The sequence below is a fragment of the Musca vetustissima genome, unplaced genomic scaffold (assembly GCF_032173495.1).
Source record: "Musca vetustissima isolate MV318-11 ecotype Yass unplaced genomic scaffold, APGP_CSIRO_Mvet_v1 utg5730, whole genome shotgun sequence".
Lineage (NCBI taxonomy): Eukaryota > Metazoa > Arthropoda > Insecta > Diptera > Muscidae > Musca > Musca vetustissima.
The window spans coordinates 69,013-90,615 of NW_026877329.1; the positions used below are offsets into that span (position 1 = coordinate 69,013).

The following is a 21,603-nucleotide window of genomic DNA, read 5'->3' on the forward strand; positions in this document are numbered from 1 at the left end:
GCCTGCTGCAAGCACTGTAGCCTCTAAACGAACATTCAGCATAGAGTTGTATTTTGTCTGAAGGCAGTACGATAATGGGCTGTATCGTTCCACTTTTAGGCATAGCCCTCATATAACAGTACTTCCAAATTTTCGGTATTTTGACAATTATGGAAAAGTTTTTCAAAAGAATTACCTCTAATTTGGTATGTTTGATTCTAATTAGGTATCAAATCTACCCAACCATATAACGTTATCCCTAATGTTCGCTATTTTGAGAGTTTTTCTGGTTTGGGCGCCACATCTTCCAGAAAAAATTATAAATATTATGTCCTGATGATCCACCTCGAAAGTAGTTTTACTTGAACCATATTAAATGCACTATGCGCAAACATACAGTCATTCATAAAAAAGTCATGCAAAAAAAGTCATGTGTCTATATGAATTGATTGCATTGCAAATGTATCGCATGCATGACTATATGATAATATTTATATTATATACAGTGGCGGACAAAAGTCTACGTACGACCCCCTTTTTTAATTTTAGCCCAACTTAAAACATTTAAAAGAAAAGTAATGATGCGGTTTTGTTTAGAATTTAATTATATTAGAAATAAAACAATAATAGCGCATATTCAGCTTAAACTATAAAAGTTTTTAATAAAAAACATAAATAAGGCACTGACAAAAGTGTACGTACGAACTCAAAAATTAAAGAATATTCAAAGAATTTACTTATATGTAACAAAATTAATATTTAGTTGGGCCGCCGTTAGCATCGATGACTGCTTGCAGTCTTCTAGGCATTGAAGCAGCTAAATTTTCTAGCTCTTCCACCGAGATGTTCTGCCACTCCTCCATCAGCTTATCTTTGAGTAGTTCAGCACTAGTAATAGTGCGGACCAAAATTTCCCAAACATGCTCAATAATATTTAAGTCCGGGCTTTGTGGGGTTGAATGCAGCTGTCGTGGGGCATAATACAGCAGCCAATCTTTAACAATTTTCGCCGTGTGCTTAGGATCATTGTCCTGTTGGAAGATCCAGCTCGCACCAAGGTTTAGTTTGTCCACGGATGGCTGCAGATTATGTCCCAATATGCGCTTGTATTGCAAGCGGTCCATATTACCTTCTACAAACACAAGGTTTTCTACTCCTGATGCTGCAATCGCTCCCCAGACCATTACACTGCCACCACCGTGTTTTACCGTACTTACAATGTTCTTCGGTTGCAGGGCAGTATTTGGTTTTCTCCAAACTTTGGCTTTTCCATCATATCCAAAGACATTATACTTGGACTCATCTGTGAACAGCACCAATTTCCTGAATTCCAATCCCTTGTCCCGATGCTTGTTTGCAAACTCCAAGCGAAGCTTTCGGTTTTTCTCGCTTATAAGGGATTTCTTGCGAGGAATTCGGCAAAGGTGTCCTTCATTATTAAGTGCCCTGGTTATTGTGCGTGGGTGGACAACAATTTGTGATCTTTCTGCCAGCTCCTAGGTCAAATTAGTGGCATGTATTTTGTGATTCTCCTCTATTTCATTTCGGATGAACGACACTTCCCTGCGATTTAATTTCTTAGGACGGCCACTGCGCGGTTTACTTTCAAAACAACTTGATTGTTTGAAATTATTAAATATGGTTTGTACCGTGGATTTGCTTAAATTTAATAATTTTGATATTTCGCCAAAATATTTTGTGCTCCACCACCAATTTTCGCAAATCTTTAGAAATTTCTGTGCGCGACATCATTATCACGATCGGAACATTACTCAAGTGACACAATTCCATGAATTTAAAAGAGAATGCAAAGAATAAGCGCTAAAGTAAATAAACGGTACTTTACCGTTAACTTATAGCAAAACAATGAATCAACAAAAAGGAAAATAAAAAACGTACGTACACTTTTGTCAATGCCTTATTTACGTTTTTTATTAAAAACTCTTATAGTCTAAGCTGAATATGCGCTATTTTTGTTTTATTTCTAATAAAATTAAATTCTAAACAAAACTGCATCATTACTTTTCTTTTAAATGTTTTAAGTTGGGCTAAAATTAAAAAAGGGGGTCGTACGTAGACTTTTGTCCGCCACTGTAAATTATATATACATATATGTCTTCTGTATATTGCAAATAAGTGTACGTCATCAGAATTACTCAAGAAGCACATAGTGCCAAACAAATTGACATTTAATTAAGAAAAAAATACAAGAAAATTTCCTATCACCAAGCCATTTGTTATGGTCAGTAATGTACAGGTGCTACTCACATATATATCTACATACATATATACTATTTCCGATATCCAGTAGACCATATGAATGTCCTGCAATAAATTTCATGCTATTTCCGACATCTTTTTCTTTCATTCAATTAAATTTAAAAGCAAAAAAATGTAAAAATTATGGCGTTTGATTTTTTTATCTCACCCTGTAGAAAACTTTTTTGACTTCTTCTGTGGCCAGCCTATACGTCTTCTGACCTTATCAGGCCTGATGTTTAGAGAAAAACTTTAAGATGTCTTCTGTCTATGGAAATCGTATATAGGACCATTCCATTATATAACGGTCCAAACCTGACAAATCCAGGACCTCTTTGAGTCCTTCAATGCTGAACTGAGGATTCAGGCAAGTTGACAGTTTGTCGTGTGATCATGTGGGAAGACCACTAATTCGATGGAAAGATCAAATGGAAGATATCACCTCGAAACATGGCCCTTCAAATTGAAAGAGCACATAAGTTCGACACGTCTGGAAATCATTTTTAACCTTGGAAGTAAGCACGAAAGCCTGATTTGGGCCTTGATGTATTCTTCAGTAGATCTTTAGCAACATTACACAGTAAGTTGGGTAGTTAAAAAGGTCACACGACAATCTGTCATCTTGTCTGAATCCTAGTTCGGTATTGAAAAGCTCCGAGAGGTCCTTTTCGATTTTAACTGCTGACTTTGTACCAGTTAAAGCAGGAATGCCAAACGTAGACATGATTTTAAACGCCTCTGAACGCATTGGTATGGTCCACTAATTTCATTGACCCTAGGCTTCAGTCGTTCATACAGCACACTGGATAGCACTTTACATGCGATTTGGAAGGAGACTAATTCCTCTACACTGACTGTAATTTTTCTACGTAGGATACTTATAAAATACCAAATCCCATTGGATAATCCTTCCCAAGACCCAAATAGAATTCCATTGAAATCCACCCCCCCTTTCCCAAAAAATATCTATTTATTCTAAAAAAGCACTTATTGACATTTCACAGATAAACTTCTTAACGTGGCAATAATCTACACACCCCAACACAATATTATCTCTAAACACGACGACACGACACTTCAAACTCCTATCTTTGCAAATTTTCGAACTTCTGAAATGCAAAAAAAAAAAAAATAATAATAATAATAAAACTCTTTTTTTTTTTTTGTTAAAAACAAGTGCCAGTAACAATAAAAACGTCTCGACAATCTTAAAAACCAGAGAATATTGACGACGTCGTCGATCTACATACGTAGCCACCGTATACGTATAGACGACGTATACAACAACAACAAATAACAGCTATGGATGAATGTGACCAGAAAGTACGACGTATGCTCGGTTTTTAACTTTTCATTGTTATTGAGAGAGAGAGGGAAAAAGAGAGAGACTTTGTTTTTGTGTGAAACTATGCGAAGATAGTGCTAGTGATGCTAACTTAGCAGTTTTGGATAAGGGAGGACGAGATAAAACTGGTTTTAGCTGGTAATGCCAATTAATAATAAAGAACAACAAAACAATTGTCAAATTTTTATTTAGTTAATGATTGGTAAATAAGAGTATTTAACACATTTTAATCAAAGTGTTGAACGTCAGTACTTGATTAAGTTTGAAAGAATGATGAGGCAAGATTTTAGAAAAAAAAATAAATTAGGGAAACTTAAGTCTTTCGGCTAATCAAAAAACTTGGATTATTTGTTGGAAATAACTCAAATAAAATTATATATTTATACCCTACACAACTATGTTGTCAGGGTATTATAGCTGAGTTTGTAACGCCGGGAAATATTAGTATTATAAGATGTGCTGTTGATCTCTAATCAGTCAAGAGGTCGCAAATATCACGAAATATTGCCCAGACTCGAAATAAACTTCCGCAGAAAGTTAGAGTTCCGTGGTGGTTGTGTAGGGTATGGTATGGTCGGCCCGTCCGACTATACTGTTCTGCTCACTGGTTTTAATCTACTTTTAGTTTGACTGCAAATGCCATTTGAAAAAAAAGAATGTTGTAAAATCGAATATTTGAAATACGACGAAACAGAACATTTTGGTCTGTTTTCGTATAGCAAGAATCTACTTTTTTATATAATTTTTTATATTAAAAAAATATCTTAATATACAGACATTATTTGTTGTAAAATTCGGAATAGGTCCTATTTTTCGATATAAGGTATTTTTCGCCTCAAAAAGTTGGCCATCTTTGGAGAGCTAACAGAAAAAGTTGACCCATCTTAGGTTTGGGAAAATATTACGATTTGCAAAGTTTGGATGAAATTTAAATATTCCATTCATCTAAACTGGTTTTCTCCTGATCAAGCATCGAGAAATCAAATTGATCATGTTGTGATAGACGGAAGGCATTAATCCAGTGTATTGGTCGTTCGGTCGATGTATGTAGTCAGAATGAAGTTCTGAAATTTTATCAACGACGAGTAAAATACCAAACCGAAGGCTTTGGTGCAGGCACATCCTACTGTAGAGAAGAAGAAGTATACCTTGTGACAGATACAAACAGCATGTTGAGGTTCTGGAAGGAACATTATGAAAACTTCAAATAGTGGCCGTGAAGTAGATACCCCAGAACCAATAAGAAATTACGGTATAGATTGTATACCAACTAGTCAAGATGAGGTCAGAATAGCAATTAATCGGTTGAAGAACAATAAAGCAGCAGATGCCGATGGGTTTCCAGCCGAACTATTCAAGAAGCATGCACCAGCTGATTAGTACAATTCGGCTAGAGGAATGCAATGCCCAATGAATGGAACCTCGCCTACGCCGACTTCAATGATATAATTGGTGGAACATCGCGAACGGAAAACAGCCACCTTTGAACTAATTGAGAAGGTGTCTTCCAGAGTTGGTCTGACAATAAATGGTGAGAAGACCAAGCCGATGGTATCAATGTGCAAGACGTCCAGTAGAATCGGACCAACTGTGGAACTTGAAAACTACTGATTCGAGGTAGTCAAAGACTTTATATACCTACAGTTTTCAAATTCGGAGACTAGTGCTGACCAACATATGCTACTATGGCCTGAGTAAGTAATTGAAAAACATGGCCACCTCTCGCCAGACCAAAGTCACACTCCACAACACGCTGATACCACTCGTACTGTTGTATGGATCTGAAGCATGGGTACTTGCGCAAGCAGATACGGCAGCTTTTGGAGTGATCGACAGAACAATTCACCGTCGAATGAATCATGAGCTATGCCATCTATACACGGACATCGACATTGTCAGGCGGATCGAGCTGCAGTGACTACGTTGGCTAGGTTATGTTGTGAGAATGGATGAGGATTCCCCCACTCAAAAGGCATATAAAAGCGAGCCAAGTGGTGGTTCACGAAGAAGGGGAAGGCAATGTTTCCGATGGAAAGATCAAATGGAAGACAACATCTCGGAACATAGTCTATCGCTTAGAAATTTTTTTTAAGTTCGGCTTTTGGTATAACCGTTTTGTCACAAGCCAGCTAAGTAAGTTTTGGTGTGGCACTTAATTTTGCAATATCCCTATAATTTTCAATAATAATTCTGCTGCCAGACATATGGACAAAAATCACAAAATAATGAGTTTTTGGCTGCACGCCTAAGTATAACCTCTTAAAATTGAAAATCTACGAACACTGTGCCTATTCCCTATTTAACGTTCCAAAATAAATTTTTAAGGGTTCTAAAAAATATGTTTTCCATAGTCTCTATTAAAGCAGAATTGGTATCTAAAAACCCCTGCATAATTTTGGTGTATTACAGCATAATTTTCTAATCCATCTCAGTTTAGCGATTTTTAAGAAATAGCGTTTTTTCATATGTTAAATATGACATCACTGGCGAAAGCTTACAGATCAGTGGTTTTTTGGTGTTTCTGTTCCTTCGTTATTCGTTACTTTGTATCCACGACACAGTACACTTGGGTGATCATCTGCTGCTATGTGTTTGTTGTTTGCTCACATATGGAACACCCAACACTCTCCCGCTCATTACTGCTCCACTCAATGTACTCTTACCAAAGTACATGCATACATGGAGGTATGACAGAGTGTGTGAGTATGCGTGTGTGTGTGTGGATACCGTCATTTCATTTCGTGTATTGTTGTGTTCTGTTGCTCACTCTTTGTTGTGATTAGTGTTGTTGTTATTATTATTATGATGGGGTTTCTATGGGGTGGTGAGAGGGAAGAGAGCACCACCATTCAGCCAGCCATACGTATGAATGTTGTGTTGATATTTTTTTAACGTTTTTGTTGTTGTTATTATTTTATTATTATTTTTTGATATTCAAACGTTGTTGTTGCGGTGATGTGATGATGATGTTGCTTCGTTCGGTTTGGTTGGGTTGAAATTTTGCGCTTATCTTTTTGTCGCGTTTGCGAACGACGTTTTGGCGACGTCGTTAAAATATTTTTGCGGCGATTACGTCAAGATTACTTTTTTTGTTCATTTAACACAATTGTTTTAGTTGTTGTGTTGTGTGTGTGTTTTTTGGCGCTGTGTGTGCTCTTTTTTTTTTTTTGAAGTGGAATTTTTGTTTTAGAAAAAAATATTTTATTTTTAAAAATAAATATTATTTGTTGGCATATTTCTTTTCTATTTACATATGTAGGTATGTATCATTTGTTGTTTTCTATTTTTTTTTTACTATAAATAACATTTTATTTTTTTTATATATTTAAATACAAATGTATTATTTTTTTAAACTCACAATTTTGTTAAAATAAAAATATTTTGTTGTTATTTAAATTTTGTTGGTTTTTTTGGGCCACCAAAAAATAGATTTTTTGTTTTAATTGGCGCGTTTTATATTATGTAGGAGAATATTTCTTCTATATTTTTCGAACCCGTCCGTTTGTTTTTGGTTTTTTATTATTATTATTCTGTTGTTGTTTTTGTTTTCCGTTTTTTCTCAACTTTCTTGATATGCAAAAAAGCGCGTTCGTTACTCACAGCGACAACTCTACGTAGTAGACTGAAATTTTGATGACAACACAACCGACGTCGTCTATCGACAGACCCCACAATAAACGTACTGGCTGGCTGGTTGCCTCTGCCGCGGAGCAGGCAGTGGCAAAACGGCTGGCATGAAAGTAAAATAGCAACAACAACAACAACGCTGTCATGAGCATAACACCCAATACACTCGGTCGGTTGGGTCCTCTTCGTGTGTGCGCCCCCACCCTCCCCTTTTGGCATTGTCGGACTTTTAGTAGAATGATTACGATTACACAGAGTAGTGGTCGTCGTCGTTTCATTCTGGTGTGAACAAATAGACAAACATAACCGAAACGATTTTATTATTCGTTAAGAAGTAGAAGAAGTGGCATTCGTTTCGAGGTATGGGTCATTCCACAATAGGTTTAGCGGGTAGGATAATTAGTTCATTCGTAAAAAAATGAATGAGGATTTTTAAAGTTTTCATGTCCTCAAGGCAAAATTTATCAAGGAGAACTTGGGTTCTGATTCAAATATTTGTATACCTAATTCGATCAGGCTGATAATTACAAATAGTCTTCCTGTAAATTTGTCTCTGATAAAACGACAGACAATTAGATTTCAAAATTCGACAACGACCTTGAACATACCGAACAAGAGATTGGAAGACTTCATTGATTGGAAAATTCGGCTGAGAACTTCAAAATACCGAATAATGGGCCCGAGACCTATACATAGTCAAAACATGCACCAATATTGAAAATTGTCAGCAAATAAACCTTTCATCTTCTATGAACCCAGAATGCTAAATACCGGTCCACCTTGGGTTCGGAAAATGCTGCTTCAATCTTGAAAATACCAAAAATATGCCGAGTCGACAAAAAATCTTTCAAAAATTCTTAAAGAGTGTTGGAATCTTTATTTGGAATCTCTATAAAAAATAAGCTTATATTGAAAATATTTTGCGATGAAGTTTTTTTGCCAACCATTCAACTCGAAAGGTCAAATTACAGACAAATCGATTTGAAAATGCGTCTAAATCTTCAAAAATAGGACCGCCATCCTTAAATGGGCACTATGTCAAAAACATGAGCTCATTTTTCTAAATTTGTCAACATACCCAAAATAGGTCGAGATGGATACTTACATAAAATCTGAACATTGTCTGCCTATCTGGATATTTTCACCCTATCTCAATCCTTAAAAAATCACAAAATTTGTCGAATTATTTATTTGGGCGCAAAAATTTGGGGCTGTGATCTTCAAAATATGGACCTTTATTAACAATATTCTGTGAAAAAGTTTTTTTGAACATACCCAGATCCTGGACTACACCTATTTAGCAATTTCGATGGGAAATTGCGACTAAGACCTTCAAAATACCTCAATTTTGTGGATTTTTATTTTGTCCAAGATCCTAGCCCAATTTCTATTTCGTTTTTTCTTCATATAAAGGTCCCATTCGATTTTATGTATTTTCAAAGCCCACCTCCTAGTGGATAACATGAAACTTTCGCTGTAACGACGTTTTTTACTTATTTTTACTTCGATGATCATTGAAATACTTATTAAGCGGGCTTGCGACAGAACGGATGATCCATAAGCCGAGCTTAAAAAAAGATTTCTAAGCGTGTCGATCTTGTGGGCAGTTTTTTTTTTTCAAATTGAAATACCATGTTTTGATATGTCGTCCTCCACTTGATATTTTTCTTCGCCTTCTACGTGATCCATCGGTTGGCTCGCTTTTATATGAGCTGCGGTATCCTCATCCATTCTGACAATATGTCCTATCCAACATAGTCGCTGTATATCGATACGACTGACTATGTCAATGTCCGTATATAGATGGCAAAGTTCGTGGTTCATTCGACGTCGACATTCACCGTCAACGCAGATCGGCCCAAATAGTCCAAGAGCTGCCTCATCTGCTTGTGCAAGTACCCATGCTTTTGATCCATACAATAGCGCGGGTGGTATCAGCGTCTTGCAGAGTGTGAGTTTGGTCAGGCCTGGTTTTAAAACTGCTTACTTAAACCATTGTAGTAACTGTCCTTCTCCGGCATATAAAATATTTGACTACCTCGAAGCTGTAGTTCTCATGTTCACAGTTGGGCCGAGTCTACTATATGTCTGCGCGTTGATACCATCAGCTTGGTCTTCTCGCCATTTACTGTCAGTCCTACTCCTTCTTAATGTGTTCAAAGGTTGCTGTTACTGTCATTGACCATTGGCTTCAATCGTTCAGACAGTACGCAGGAAAGCATTTTATATGCGATAGGTTTGTTGTTTTACTCGTTGGTAAAATTTCCGGACTTCATTCTGACTCCTGTACATCTCGATTTGCTCATGCTCACGTTTTTGTTGTTCTTTCTTCTTTTTTCTGAAAATACGTTTCTCCTTTTCTCCCAAGAATTCTTCATCACATTACGTGTTGCTACTGTCTGCAGGATTGCCCTATACGCTGCGTTTTTCAGATCAGTATCATTACGACACTCCTGATCGTACCATGGGTTTCTTGGTGGTGGTTTTTGGTACCCAAGAGTTGCTTTTGCTGCAGCTTGTTATCGGGACAAGAAGTGCTTTCGTCAAGCAGGTGGGTAAGTTGAGCGGAGTAGGCCTCGACTACCTGTTGTTTGCAGTTTTTCTACGTCGAGTTTCCGTGTCACTTTTGTGGCAACATTAAGACGGGTGCGAACCTTGGCTGCTACAAGGTAGTTGTCCAAATCGCTCGGATCGATCGAACGTCTAAAACAATGGATGAATGCCTTCCGTCTATCACAACATGATCAATTTGATTTCTCGTTGCTTGATCAGGAGAAATCCATGTGGCCTTGTGTATATCGAGATGCTTGAATCTGGTGCTGCTAACTACCATGTTTTTTTGCTGCCGCGAAGTCAATCAAGTTCATGCCGTTATCGGATGTTTCTTCATGGAGGCTGAATTTTCCGACAGTGGAACCAATATTATTTTCCCTTCCGATTTTTGCATTAAAATCTCCTATCAGAATTTTAATGTCATGATCAGGGCAGCGGTCATATGCAGTTTCTAGGCGCTCGTAAAAAATGTCTTTGGTATGTTCGTCTTTGTCTTTCGTCGGAGCATGAGCGCAAATAAGACTGATGTAGAAGAACTTCACTTTTATACGATTTATAGCAATTCGCTCATTTACCACAGTGAAACTAGAGACGAGGTTTTTATTCTCCTATTAACCATAGATCCGCAGCCAAATTTACGTCTCGTTTCATGGTAGCTATAATACAGGGCGTAATAATCTGATTTACTTACCCCAGTCCCTTTCCATCGCATATTCTGTAAGGCAATAATAGCGGCTTTGTACTTCTCGAGTCGATCCGCTAAGGCGAAAATCTTTTTTTTTATTTCTCAAAAATAAGTTTCTCCATGGAATACCCCATATATTTATTCACATATTAACATATGCTTGTGTGTGTGTATTTGCTATGTATAATGAAATGAGCAACAGAATGCGAAACAAGCGTATAACGTATACGAGATACGTATGTAACAGAAATGAAAAAAGAAAAAACTGAATTCATTCGCGATAAGCTCTCAGCAATGACTACGACACACAATGCGACGTCGGCAGTGACGACGACGATGTTGGTGATGATGATGGGGAGGACAATGATGTCAATTTGGCGTTAAATATTTTAGGATCAAGCGTTTTTAGTTCGATAGATTTTTGATGTCCTTCCAAAGGCGTATGAATTTAAATATTTCTATTTTATAAACACTTGCAAAAATCAATATTTAACTCTTCGAAATCAAATCTATTAAAAAATTCGATGTAATCCACACGGTCGCTCTATTTCTCTCCGGCATCTCATTATTCTCTTTCAGAACATTTTTTGTAAAAAAAAAACATTCCGAAGTTAAATATTCGACTACAGATAAACATTAAGCACTTTGGCAGTGACTATTGGCGAGCGCACACATACTCTCTTAGAAAAAGATGCCGGAGCAGCACAACAAAAATTTGAAAACAAATTTTGCAAAAAAAAAAAAAAAAAAAAAATGTATATTCAAAATTGTGTGTTTTGACTTGAACTACAATTTTTTTTATAATTGTTGCATGCTGTTGTTGCTGTTCTATTCTCTTGCATCGTGTTAATAATGGAGGGTGTTGTATATTTTTCTCCTCTATAATTTACAATTTCCTTTCACTTTAAAACAAACTGTCGAAAGATGTGAATGAATGAAGTACTTAAAAGATAAATGGAAAAAAATAATTCTATATAGCTAAGGTCTGATCTTTTCCATAGAAAACAATTCATCGGTAGTTGGAGTAGATAGAAAATCCACGCCTTGTTTAGACCCTTGAAAAAATACTTACTTAGCTAGCTTGTGACAGAACTTTCGTTCCATAAGCCGAGCTTAAAAAAAATTTCCAGGCGCGTCGGTCTTTTGCGCAGTTTTTCCAATTTGAAAGACCCTATTCGGCAATTTTGTCTTCCACTTGATCTTTCCATCTTATTCGTGGCCTTCGCCTTCTGCCTGAACCATCAGCTGGTTCGCTTTTATATGCCTTCTGGGCTGGGGTATCTTCATCCATTCGACAACATGACTTAGCCAACGTAGTCGCTGCAGCTCAAAACGTCTAAAAATTTCGATTTCCGAGAATAGCTGGTACAACGCATGGTTCATTCGATGGCGATATTCACCGTCAACCCAGATCGGCCCATAGATCTTTCGGAGAATTTTGCTCTCAAACACTCCAAGAGCTGCCTCATCTGCTTGTGTAAGTACCCGTGCTGAAATGAATTTTTTTCACAGTAAATTGTTGTTTGAAACAGCGATTTTTTTCATTTTGCACTACCGGCCCCCCCGAAATGAAATCCTGTGTACGTTGCTGCCGTGCTCCATATCCATATAATAGCACGGGTAGTATCAGCGTCTTGTAGAGTGTGAGTTTGGTCTGGCGGGAGGTGGCCTTGCTTTTGCGTTGTTTGCTCAGATCACAGTAGCATCTGTTGGCCATCACTATCCTTCTCCGAATTTCAAAACTGATGTCACTCGTATTGTTTATGGCGGTACCAAGGTATATAAAAATCTTTGACTAACTCGAAGCTGTAGTTCTCAAGTTCCACAGTTGGTCCGAGTCTACTGGACGTCTTGCGCGTTGATACCATCAGCTTGGTCTTCTCGCCGTTTACTGCCAGACCCACTTTGGCAGAGTCCTTCTCAATTTGTTCAAAGGTGGCTGCTACCGCTCTCAGAAATCGCCCCATTATGTTGATGTCATCGGCGTAGGCGAGTAACATGTGTTGTTTGGTGTACAGAGTGCCATTTCTGTTCACTTTTGTCTCTCGTATGACCTTTTCCAGCAGGATGTTAAAAAGGTCACACGACAAACTGTCACCCTGTCTGAATCCTCGTTCGGTATGGAAGGGCTCCGATAGGTCCTTTCCTACTTTAATTGCTGACCTTGTGCCACTTATCCTGCATAGCCATATTAATTTTGCAGGAATGCCAAACGCAGACATTGCTTTAAACACCTCTGAACGGATAGGGCTGTCGAATGCGGCTTTATAGTCGACAAATAGGTGGTATGTTTCGATGTGTTTTTCGTGGTTTTTTTCCAGGATTTGGCGCAAAGTGAAAATCTGGACAATGGTGGATTTGCCAGGCCTGAAACCGCATTGGTATGGTCCAATAATGTCATTGACCATTGGCTTCAGTCGTTCACACAGTACTCTGGATAGCACTTTATATGCGATGGGAAGGAGACTTATTCCTCTATTGTTGGTACATATCGTCTTGTCTCCTTTTTTGTGCACGGGACACAGGATGCTGAGGTTCCAATCATTGGGCATGCATTCTTTTAGCCAAGTTGTGCATGCTCCTTAGCAGCATCTGACCTTCAGTCTTGAATAGTTCGGCTTGTAGTCCATCGGCACCTGCTGCTTTATTATTCTTCAGCCGATTGATTGCTATTCTGACTTCATCTTGGCTAGGTGGGGTATCCTCTTCACCGCTACTATTTGATACCAGAAGTTTTTCAAAATGCTCCTTCCAGATCCTCTGCATACTGTCTGTATCTGTCACCAGTACAGGGGGATGTGCCTGCACAAAAGCCTTCGGTTTGGTGTTTTACCCGTTGGGAGAATTTCCGAACTTCATTCTGACTCCTGTACATCTCGATTTGATCACGCTCACGTTTTTCTTCTTTTTTCTGAAAATACGTTTCTCCTCCCTCCTTTCTCCCGATAATTCTCTCTCGCATTACGTGTTGCTACTGTCTGCAGGGTTGCCCTATACGCTGCGTTTTTCATATCAGTAGCATTACATTATTATCGGGACAAGGGGTGCTTTCGTCAAGCAGTTGGGTAAGTTGAGCGGAGTAGGCTTCTGCTATATGTTGTGTTTGCAGTTTTTCGACTTAAAATTTCCGTGTTACATTAGATGGGACCTTTGCTGCTACATTAAGATGGGTGCGTACCTTGGCTGCCACAAGGTAACGGTCCAAATCGATATTCGCCCCTCGGATCGATCGGACGTCTAAAACACTGGATGAATGCCTTCCGTCTATCACATCATGATCAATTTGATTTCTCGTTGTTTGATCAGGAGAAATCCAAGTTTCCTTGTGTATGTCATGGAGGCTGAATCTTCCGACGGTGGGGCCAAATATATTTTCCACGCCTTGGATGATGATCCTTGAAAAATATTCTTTAAAAAATCCACGCCTTGGATGATGATCCTTGAAAAATATTCTTTAAAAAATCCACGCCTTGGATGATGATCCTTGAAAAATATTCTTTAAAAAATCCACGCCTTGGATGATGATCCTTGAAAAATATTCTTTAAAAAATCCACGCCTTGGATGATGATCCTTGAAAAATATTCTTTAAAAAATCCACGCCTTGGATGATGATCCTTGAAAAATATTCTTTAAAAAATCCACGCCTTGGATGATGATCCTTGAAAAATATTCTTTAAAAAATCCACGCCTTGGATGATGATCCTTAAAAAATATTCTTTAAAAAATCCACGCCTTGGATGATGATCCTTGAAAAATATTCTTTAAAAAATCCACGCCTTGGATGATGATCCTTGAAAAATATTCTTGAAAAAAAAAAAATATTATTGAAAAATATTCTTTAAAAAATCCACGCCTTGGATGATGATCCTTGAAAAATATTCTTTAAAAAATCCACGCCTTGGATGATGATCCTTGAAAAATATTCTTTAAAAAATCTACGCCTTGGATGATGATCCTTGAAAAATATTCTTTAAAAAATCCACGCCTTGGATGATGATCCTTGAAAAATATTCTTTAAAAAATCCACGACTTGGATGATGATCCTTGAAAAATATTCTTTAAAAAATCCACGCCTTGGATGATGATCCTTGAAAAATATTCTTTAAAAAATCCACGCCTTGGATGATGATCCTTGAAAAATATTCTTTAAAAAATCCACGACTTGGATGATGATCCTTGAAAAATATTCTTTAAAAAATCCACGCCTAGGATGATGATCCTTGAAAAAAATATTCTTTAAAAAATCCACGCCTTGGATGATGATCCTTGAAAAATATTCTTTAAAAAATCCACGCCTTGGATGATGATCCTTGAAAAATATTCTTTAAAAAATCCACGCCTTGGATGATGATCCTTGAAAAATATTCTTTAAAAAATCCACGCCTAGGATGATGATCCTTGAAAAATATTCTTTAAAAAATCCACGCCTTGGATGATGATCCTTGAAAAATATTCTTTAAAAAATCCACGCCTTGGATGATGATCCTTAAAAAATATTCTTTAAAAAATCCACGCCTTGGATGATGATCCTTCAAAAATATTCTTTAAAAAATCCACGCCTTGGTTAGATCCTTGAAAAAATATTCTTTAAAAAATCCACGCCTTGGTTAGATCCTTGAAAAAATATTCTTTAAAAAATCCACGCCTTGGTTAGATCCTTGAAAAAATATTCTTTAAAAAATCCACGCCTTGGATGATGATCCTTGAAAAAATATTCTTTAAAAAATCCACGCCTTGGATGATGATCCTTAAAAAAATATTCTTTAAAAAATCCACGCCTTGGATGATGATCCTTGAAAAAATATTCTTTAAAAAATCCACGCCTTGGATGATGATCCTTGAAAAAATATTCTTTAAAAAATCCACGCCTTGGATGATGATCCTTGAAAAAATATTCTTTAAAAAATCCACGCCTTGGATGATGATCCTTGAAAAAATATTCTTTAAAAAATCCACGCCTTGGATGATGATCCTTGAAAATATATTCTTTAAAAAATCCACGCCTTGGATGATGATCCTTGAAAAAATATTCTTTAAAAAATCCACGCCTTGGATGATGATCCTTGAAAAATATTCTTTAAAAAATCCACGCCTTGGATGATGATCCTTGAAAAATATTCTTTAAAAAATCCACGCCCTGTTTAAATGCTTGAAAAAATATTCTTAAAAAAACACGCCTTGGATAATGGTCTTAGGAACTGAGGTCGGATTTTTTTTCTGTAGAAAAAATATCCGATTTTTTTTCTATAGAAAAAATATCCGATTTTTTTTCTATAGAAAAAATATCCGATTTTTTTTCTATAGAAAAAATATCCGACCTCAGTTTTTCTATAGAAAAAAAAAATCCGACTTCAGTTCCTAAGAATTATTATTGAAGACCATTTTCTTGACTGCAGGAGAGCGAATGTGTCGATACTTTCTCATTTCTCAATATTTATATTTGATTTTTGTTAATCTGCTATTTATACTGGGTCATCTACATACACACACATGATGTGAATGTTTGTGTATGTAGAATGGTCAGCCACTTAGTCGACCAGCTATTGTTGCCCCCCCCCCCCCCCCCCCCCCCCCAAGTCCCTCCTCCTCACCCCCCTTAGGGCCACAACCAACCAAAGCAAACATTTCTTTTATTTCGTTGACTTTTAAGCTTATTACGTAGTATTGCTGACAAATGAGTAACGCAAATAATTGTGTTACCAACAAAATTTCTTTTCAAGCTCTCCCTCCCTTTCTCTCATGCTCCTCTCTTTCCACTCTTGTTCTCATGTTTGTTACCTTGTTTATTTTTTTCGGTTTTGGCTAAGAGGGGGAATTCTTTGGTTATTTTAGCAAGTTTTGTTGCTTTTTGTTATTGTGGATGAACCACTTTTTGAAATATTTACATTGAGTTAATGTGTGTGTGTGAGCGTGTGTACACATGAGTGTTGGTTTGTTTGTTCTCATGCGTGTGTGGCTTGTGTCTTACATTTTGTAGTTTGTTTTGTGGTTTTTAATTTTATTTTATTTCTTCGAACCATTACGTTTTGTTGTTTTATCATCATCATCTTCTTCTTCCTCACCGTTGTTGTCGTCTTCGTCAGTCATTTCGTAGCACCTGCTAAACAAATATTTGTGATAATCCGAGAAGAAGAAAAAAAGCTAGATGTGTGAGTGTGTGTGGATAGTCATGTTGAATGAACGTGACTCCGAACTAGGCTACAGCTGTCTATTAAAGAAGGTGTAGAAGGATGAGAGAAAATGGTTTTATTAACTCACCATGCGTATACTTAATATTAATTCATGATATGTATAATACGCCTAATGATGCTGGGCTTTTATGGATTTTTATGCTGGAAGGCATGGATTTTTTAAAGAATATTTTTTAAAGACCAATAAAGAATAGTTTTTCAAGGACCAATAAAAGGCGTGGATTTTTTAAAAAAATATTTGTTCAAGGATCATCATCCAAGGCGAGGATTTTTTAAAGAATACTTTTTTTTATGATCATCATCCAAGGCGTGGATTTATTAAAAAATATTTTATCAAGGCCTCTACTAGGCGTGGATTTATTAAAAAATATTTTATCAAGGATCTATAAAAGGCGAGGCTTTTTTAAAGAATACTTTTCTCAAGGATCTATAAAAGGCGAGGCTTTTTTAAAGAATACTTTTCTCAAGGATCTATAAAAGGCGAGGATTTTTTAAAGAATATTTTTTCAAACATCTAAACAAGGCGTGGATTTTTTAAAGAATATTTTTTCAAGGATCATCATCCAAGGCGTGGATTTTTTAAAGAATATTTTTTCAAGAATCATCATCCAAGGCGAGGATTTTTTAAAGAATATTTTTTCAAGGATCATCATCCAAGGCGTGGATTTTTTAAAGAATATTTTTTCAAGAATCATCATCCAAGGCGAGGATTTTTTAAAGAATATTTTTTCAAGGATCTAAACAAGGCTTGGATTTCTTAAAGAATATTTTTTCAAGGATCTAAACAAGGCTTGGATTTCTTAAAGAATATTTTCAAAGGAGTACATTTCTTAAAGAATATTTTTTCAAGGGTCTACCTATATCTGTAAGTGTATTAAATTGTATATATCCTCTCCAATTGAGACCACGTGTTTTCCACAGCCACTTGTTACACGTGGACTTGTTACAACACCACATGAATTGGTGGGGGATACATATCGAGTGTCTTTGTCACACGTCATTTAAGAGGAATCTCTTGGGTTGACATGTTCGAACACAACATGTGTGCTGTTGTTACACTTATCCCCCAGGGGTAGTCGGTTCACTGATTGTCATAGCCAAAGAAAATAATATACATACAACTTCACATACCGTCAACGTATGATAAATGTTTGCTATATATACGCACTCAAGCACAGTGGTTAGTAGTTGAAAGGAGTTTTATTTTACAAAAATATTTACAAATATTTTTCAGCACCTTGATTTAAAAAAAAAAATCATTTTTCTTCTTTATTGAAATTTCACAACTTTTTTAACATTTTTGCGAAGAACAATTCTTCCCAGAGGTTGACCGAATCCCTCATGTTGTTGGTAAACATGCAGGCCGCGTACAACTGTGGCATGGACCATACCACGTAGACGTTGATTCATATAAGGTGTGGCCTAAAAAAAATAATTTAGAAAAAACTTTAAAGAATATTTTTTCAAAGGTCTCTCCAAAGCACGGATTTTTTAAAAAATATTTTTTCAAGGGTCTATATTTTCAGGGTGTATCGAAGGCGTGGATTTTTAAAAAATATTTTTTCAAGGGTCTATATTTTCAAGGTGTATCGAAGGCGTGGATTTTTAGAAAATATTTTTTCAAGGGTTTATATTTTTAGGGTGTATCGAAGGCGTGGATTTTTAAAAAAGTATTTTTTTTCAAGGGTATATATTTTCAGGATGTATCGAAGGCGTGGATTTTAAAAAAAATATTTTTTCAAGGGTCTATATTTTCAGGGTGTATCGAAGGCGTGGATTTTTAAAAAATATTTTTTTCAAGGGTCTATATTTTCAGGGTGTATCGAAGGCGTGGATTTTTAAAAAAATATTTTTTCAAGGGTCTATATTTTCAGGATGTATCGAAGGCGTGGATTTTTTAAAAAAATGTTTTTTCAAGGGTCTATATTTTCTGGGTGTATCGAAGGCGTGGATTTTTTAAAAATATTTTTTTCAAGGGTCTATATTTTTAGGATGTATCGAAGGCGTGGATTTTTAAAAAAAAAATATTTTTTTCAAGGCGTGAATTTTTTAAAAAAAATATTTTTTTCAAGGGTCTATATTTTCAGGGTGTATCGAAGGCGTGGATTTTTTTCGAAGGCGTGGATTTTTAAAAAATAAAATATTTTTTTTCAAGGCGTGGATTTCTATATTTTCTGAGTGTATCGAAGGCGTGGATTTTTAAAACAATATTTTATCAAGGGTCTATATTTTCAGGGTGAATAGAAGGCGTGGATTTTTAAAACAATATTTTATCAAGGGTCTATATTTTCTGGGTGTATCGAAGGCGTGGATTTTTAAAACAATATTTTATCAAGGGTCTATATTTTCAGGGTGAATAGAAGGCGTGGATTTAAAAAAAAAAATATTTTTTTCAAGGGTCATTATTTTCTGGGTGTATCGAAGGGGTGGATTTTTTAAAAATATTTTTTTCAAGGGTCTATATTTTCAGGATGTATCGAAGGCGTGGATTTTTAAAAAAATATTTTTTCAAGGGTCTATACTTTCAGGGTGTATCGAAGGCGTGGATTTTTAGAAAATATTTTTTAAAGGGTCTAAATTTTCAGGGTGTATCGAAGGCGTGGATTTTTAAAAAATATTTTTTCAAGGGTCTATATTTTCAGGGTGTATCGAATGCGTGGATTTTTAAAAAATATTTTTTCAAGGGTCTATATTTTCAGGGTGTATCGATTTTTTTAAAAATTTTTAAAAAATTACTTTTTACTGAGGGCCTATTTTTTGAAATTTTTGTTAGAGAAAATTTACACAGATCTGAGTTACTACTGAAGACATTTTTTAGGATTTTTTTTTCGAAAAAACCTACCTTATTAGTTGAAAACAGCATATCTGCATCGACATGAAATTCTGCATCCGGATCCCAAATACAAAAGTCAGCATCATAACCCTCAATAATTTTACCCTTAGAATTTTCCAGGCCACACAAAATAGCGGGATTTTCACACATTGTCTTGTAGAGATGTTGCATGCCCAGTCCATGTTTTTCACAGTGGGTCCACATTACCGACAAACCTTGAAGTAAACATTTTTTTTATAAAAACAAAATCTCTTCAATCTTCATCAAACTCACCCAATTGTAGTGACGAGATACCAGGCCAAGCATTAAGGAAATTTCCACGTGTCCTACCATAGGTAAGACATTTGGGTCCCGGAGTGGCAGGAGAATGATCTGAGGCAATGATATCTATCACGCCAGACTTTACCCCGTCCCATAAGGCCGCCTGATTGGAGCGGGCTCTAATTGGTGGATGGGTTTTAAATTCTGTGCGACAGTCTTCCACATCTTCAGCTGCTAAACTGAGATAATGGGGACAAGTTTCGGCAGTCAACTTGGCACCCTTGGCCTTGCAATCCTTGATAATGGGCAGGACTTCGTTGGCACTTAGATTTAGGAGGTGGAAATGTTTCCTAAGGACAATTAAAAAATATATATTTAATCGATTTTTTACTTTGCCCTGATCTCCTTACTTTTTGTGTTTAACTGCCAATTCCGCAATTGTCCTCACAGCCTTCACTTCCATCTCTGCTGGTCTTGTCCTGAGAAATGACTCATAACATTTGGGTTCCTCTTCATTGGCTTTAATTGGAATGTCAAGAGCTTCTTCGGCATGAACTGCTATTAGAATTCCATCATCGACTTTTTGCAACACGGTCTCCAATTGTTCCTTTGTTATGGGTGGATATTCTTTACCCACAGGTTCGGGTGATTCCACCAGAGTACATTGTAGTCCCATTACACCACCTGCTATAAGGGCAGGCATATCAGACCAATCTTTGGTATTGAGGCCACCCCAAAATCCGACATCAACATATAATTTTCCGCGAGCCGTACACAATTTGGCCTTCAAGGCGGCCATGGAGGTGGTGGGAGGTATGGAGTTGCTAAAAACAGAAAAGAATTCTTAGAAATCTGAAAAATTTTTAAGAATAAATAGTCCAAAGAAAGGTGAGGTTTTTTTTTAAATATTTTTTTCAATGGCCTGAATTTTTTTCAGCAATTTCCATACGTAGGTCGATCAATAATTGTGGTAAAACCACCGGCAGCCGCTGCTTTCGTGGCATTCAAAAAACCTTCCCAATCCTTGCGACCCGGTTCATTGATATGGACATTGACATCGATTAGACCCGGCATTAGCACCATATTTTCAAAATCGTAAACCTAAAAAAAAAATAAAAAAAAAACACCCGATTTTTTATGTTTTTGTTTTGCTCCGCATCTACGTAATGCCGATGCTAATAAATTATTCAAAACACTAATGCCGATCAAGATATATGCACACACACATATATCTGTATACATACTTACTGCCTCGGATTCGATATTATAGAGATATGAATTGACTTCTTGGGCTGAACGTAAAATCTGCTTGATTATTCCCTCACTATTAACGATTATGCCGCCGTGCATAAAACCCTCCTCGGTGCCCAAATAAATTCGCCTACTCAGAAATAATAAGTCCATTTTCGTCGATTTTTTCACTTCACTTTTTGCCGGAATTTAATGCAGTTTTAGTTTTATTTTTGTCCCTTATTGCGAAAATTATGTTTGCATAACGATTCGGTGCTTATGTGGGGGACCAATGTTTAGCGGTTCAGTATTGAAATTGAACTGATCACAGAGATTTTGAAAATCTCTTTTGATTGCTTCGCAAACAGATGATTTCTGCTTTCGGAAAAGCTAAAAAGCTGCAAAACATTTGGAGCTTTTTGGAAAGTTTTTGAAAGCTCTAAAAGGCGAACTTTCAAAAAATACAAAAAAAAAAAATTAAAAAATCCGCGCCTTATTTTTGTCTTTAAAAAAATTACTTACTTACTTAGTTGGCTTGCTACAGAACGGTTATTCCATAAGCCGAGCTTAAAAAATTTCCAAGCGCGTTGGTCTTGTGCGCATCTCCTCCAATTTGTTTTCTACATGGTCTTTCCATCT

General features: G+C 36.5%; 1 protein-coding gene across 1 annotated transcript; it reads right to left on the reverse strand.

Annotated features, from left to right (window-relative positions):
• Positions 1–731: 731 nt before the first annotated feature.
• Positions 732–21,148, reverse strand: LOC133321924 (allantoinase). Its single transcript, XM_061530994.1, has 7 exons — positions 20,983–21,148; positions 20,684–20,835; positions 20,145–20,558; positions 19,747–20,084; positions 19,483–19,688; positions 17,921–18,062; positions 732–1,282 (listed from the first exon to the last, which is right to left on the reverse strand). Exons 1-7 carry the CDS (start codon positions 21,136–21,138, stop codon positions 732–734), a joined length of 1,959 nt encoding a protein of 652 aa, XP_061386978.1. The 5' UTR covers positions 21,139–21,148.
• Positions 21,149–21,603: the final 455 nt, after the last annotated feature.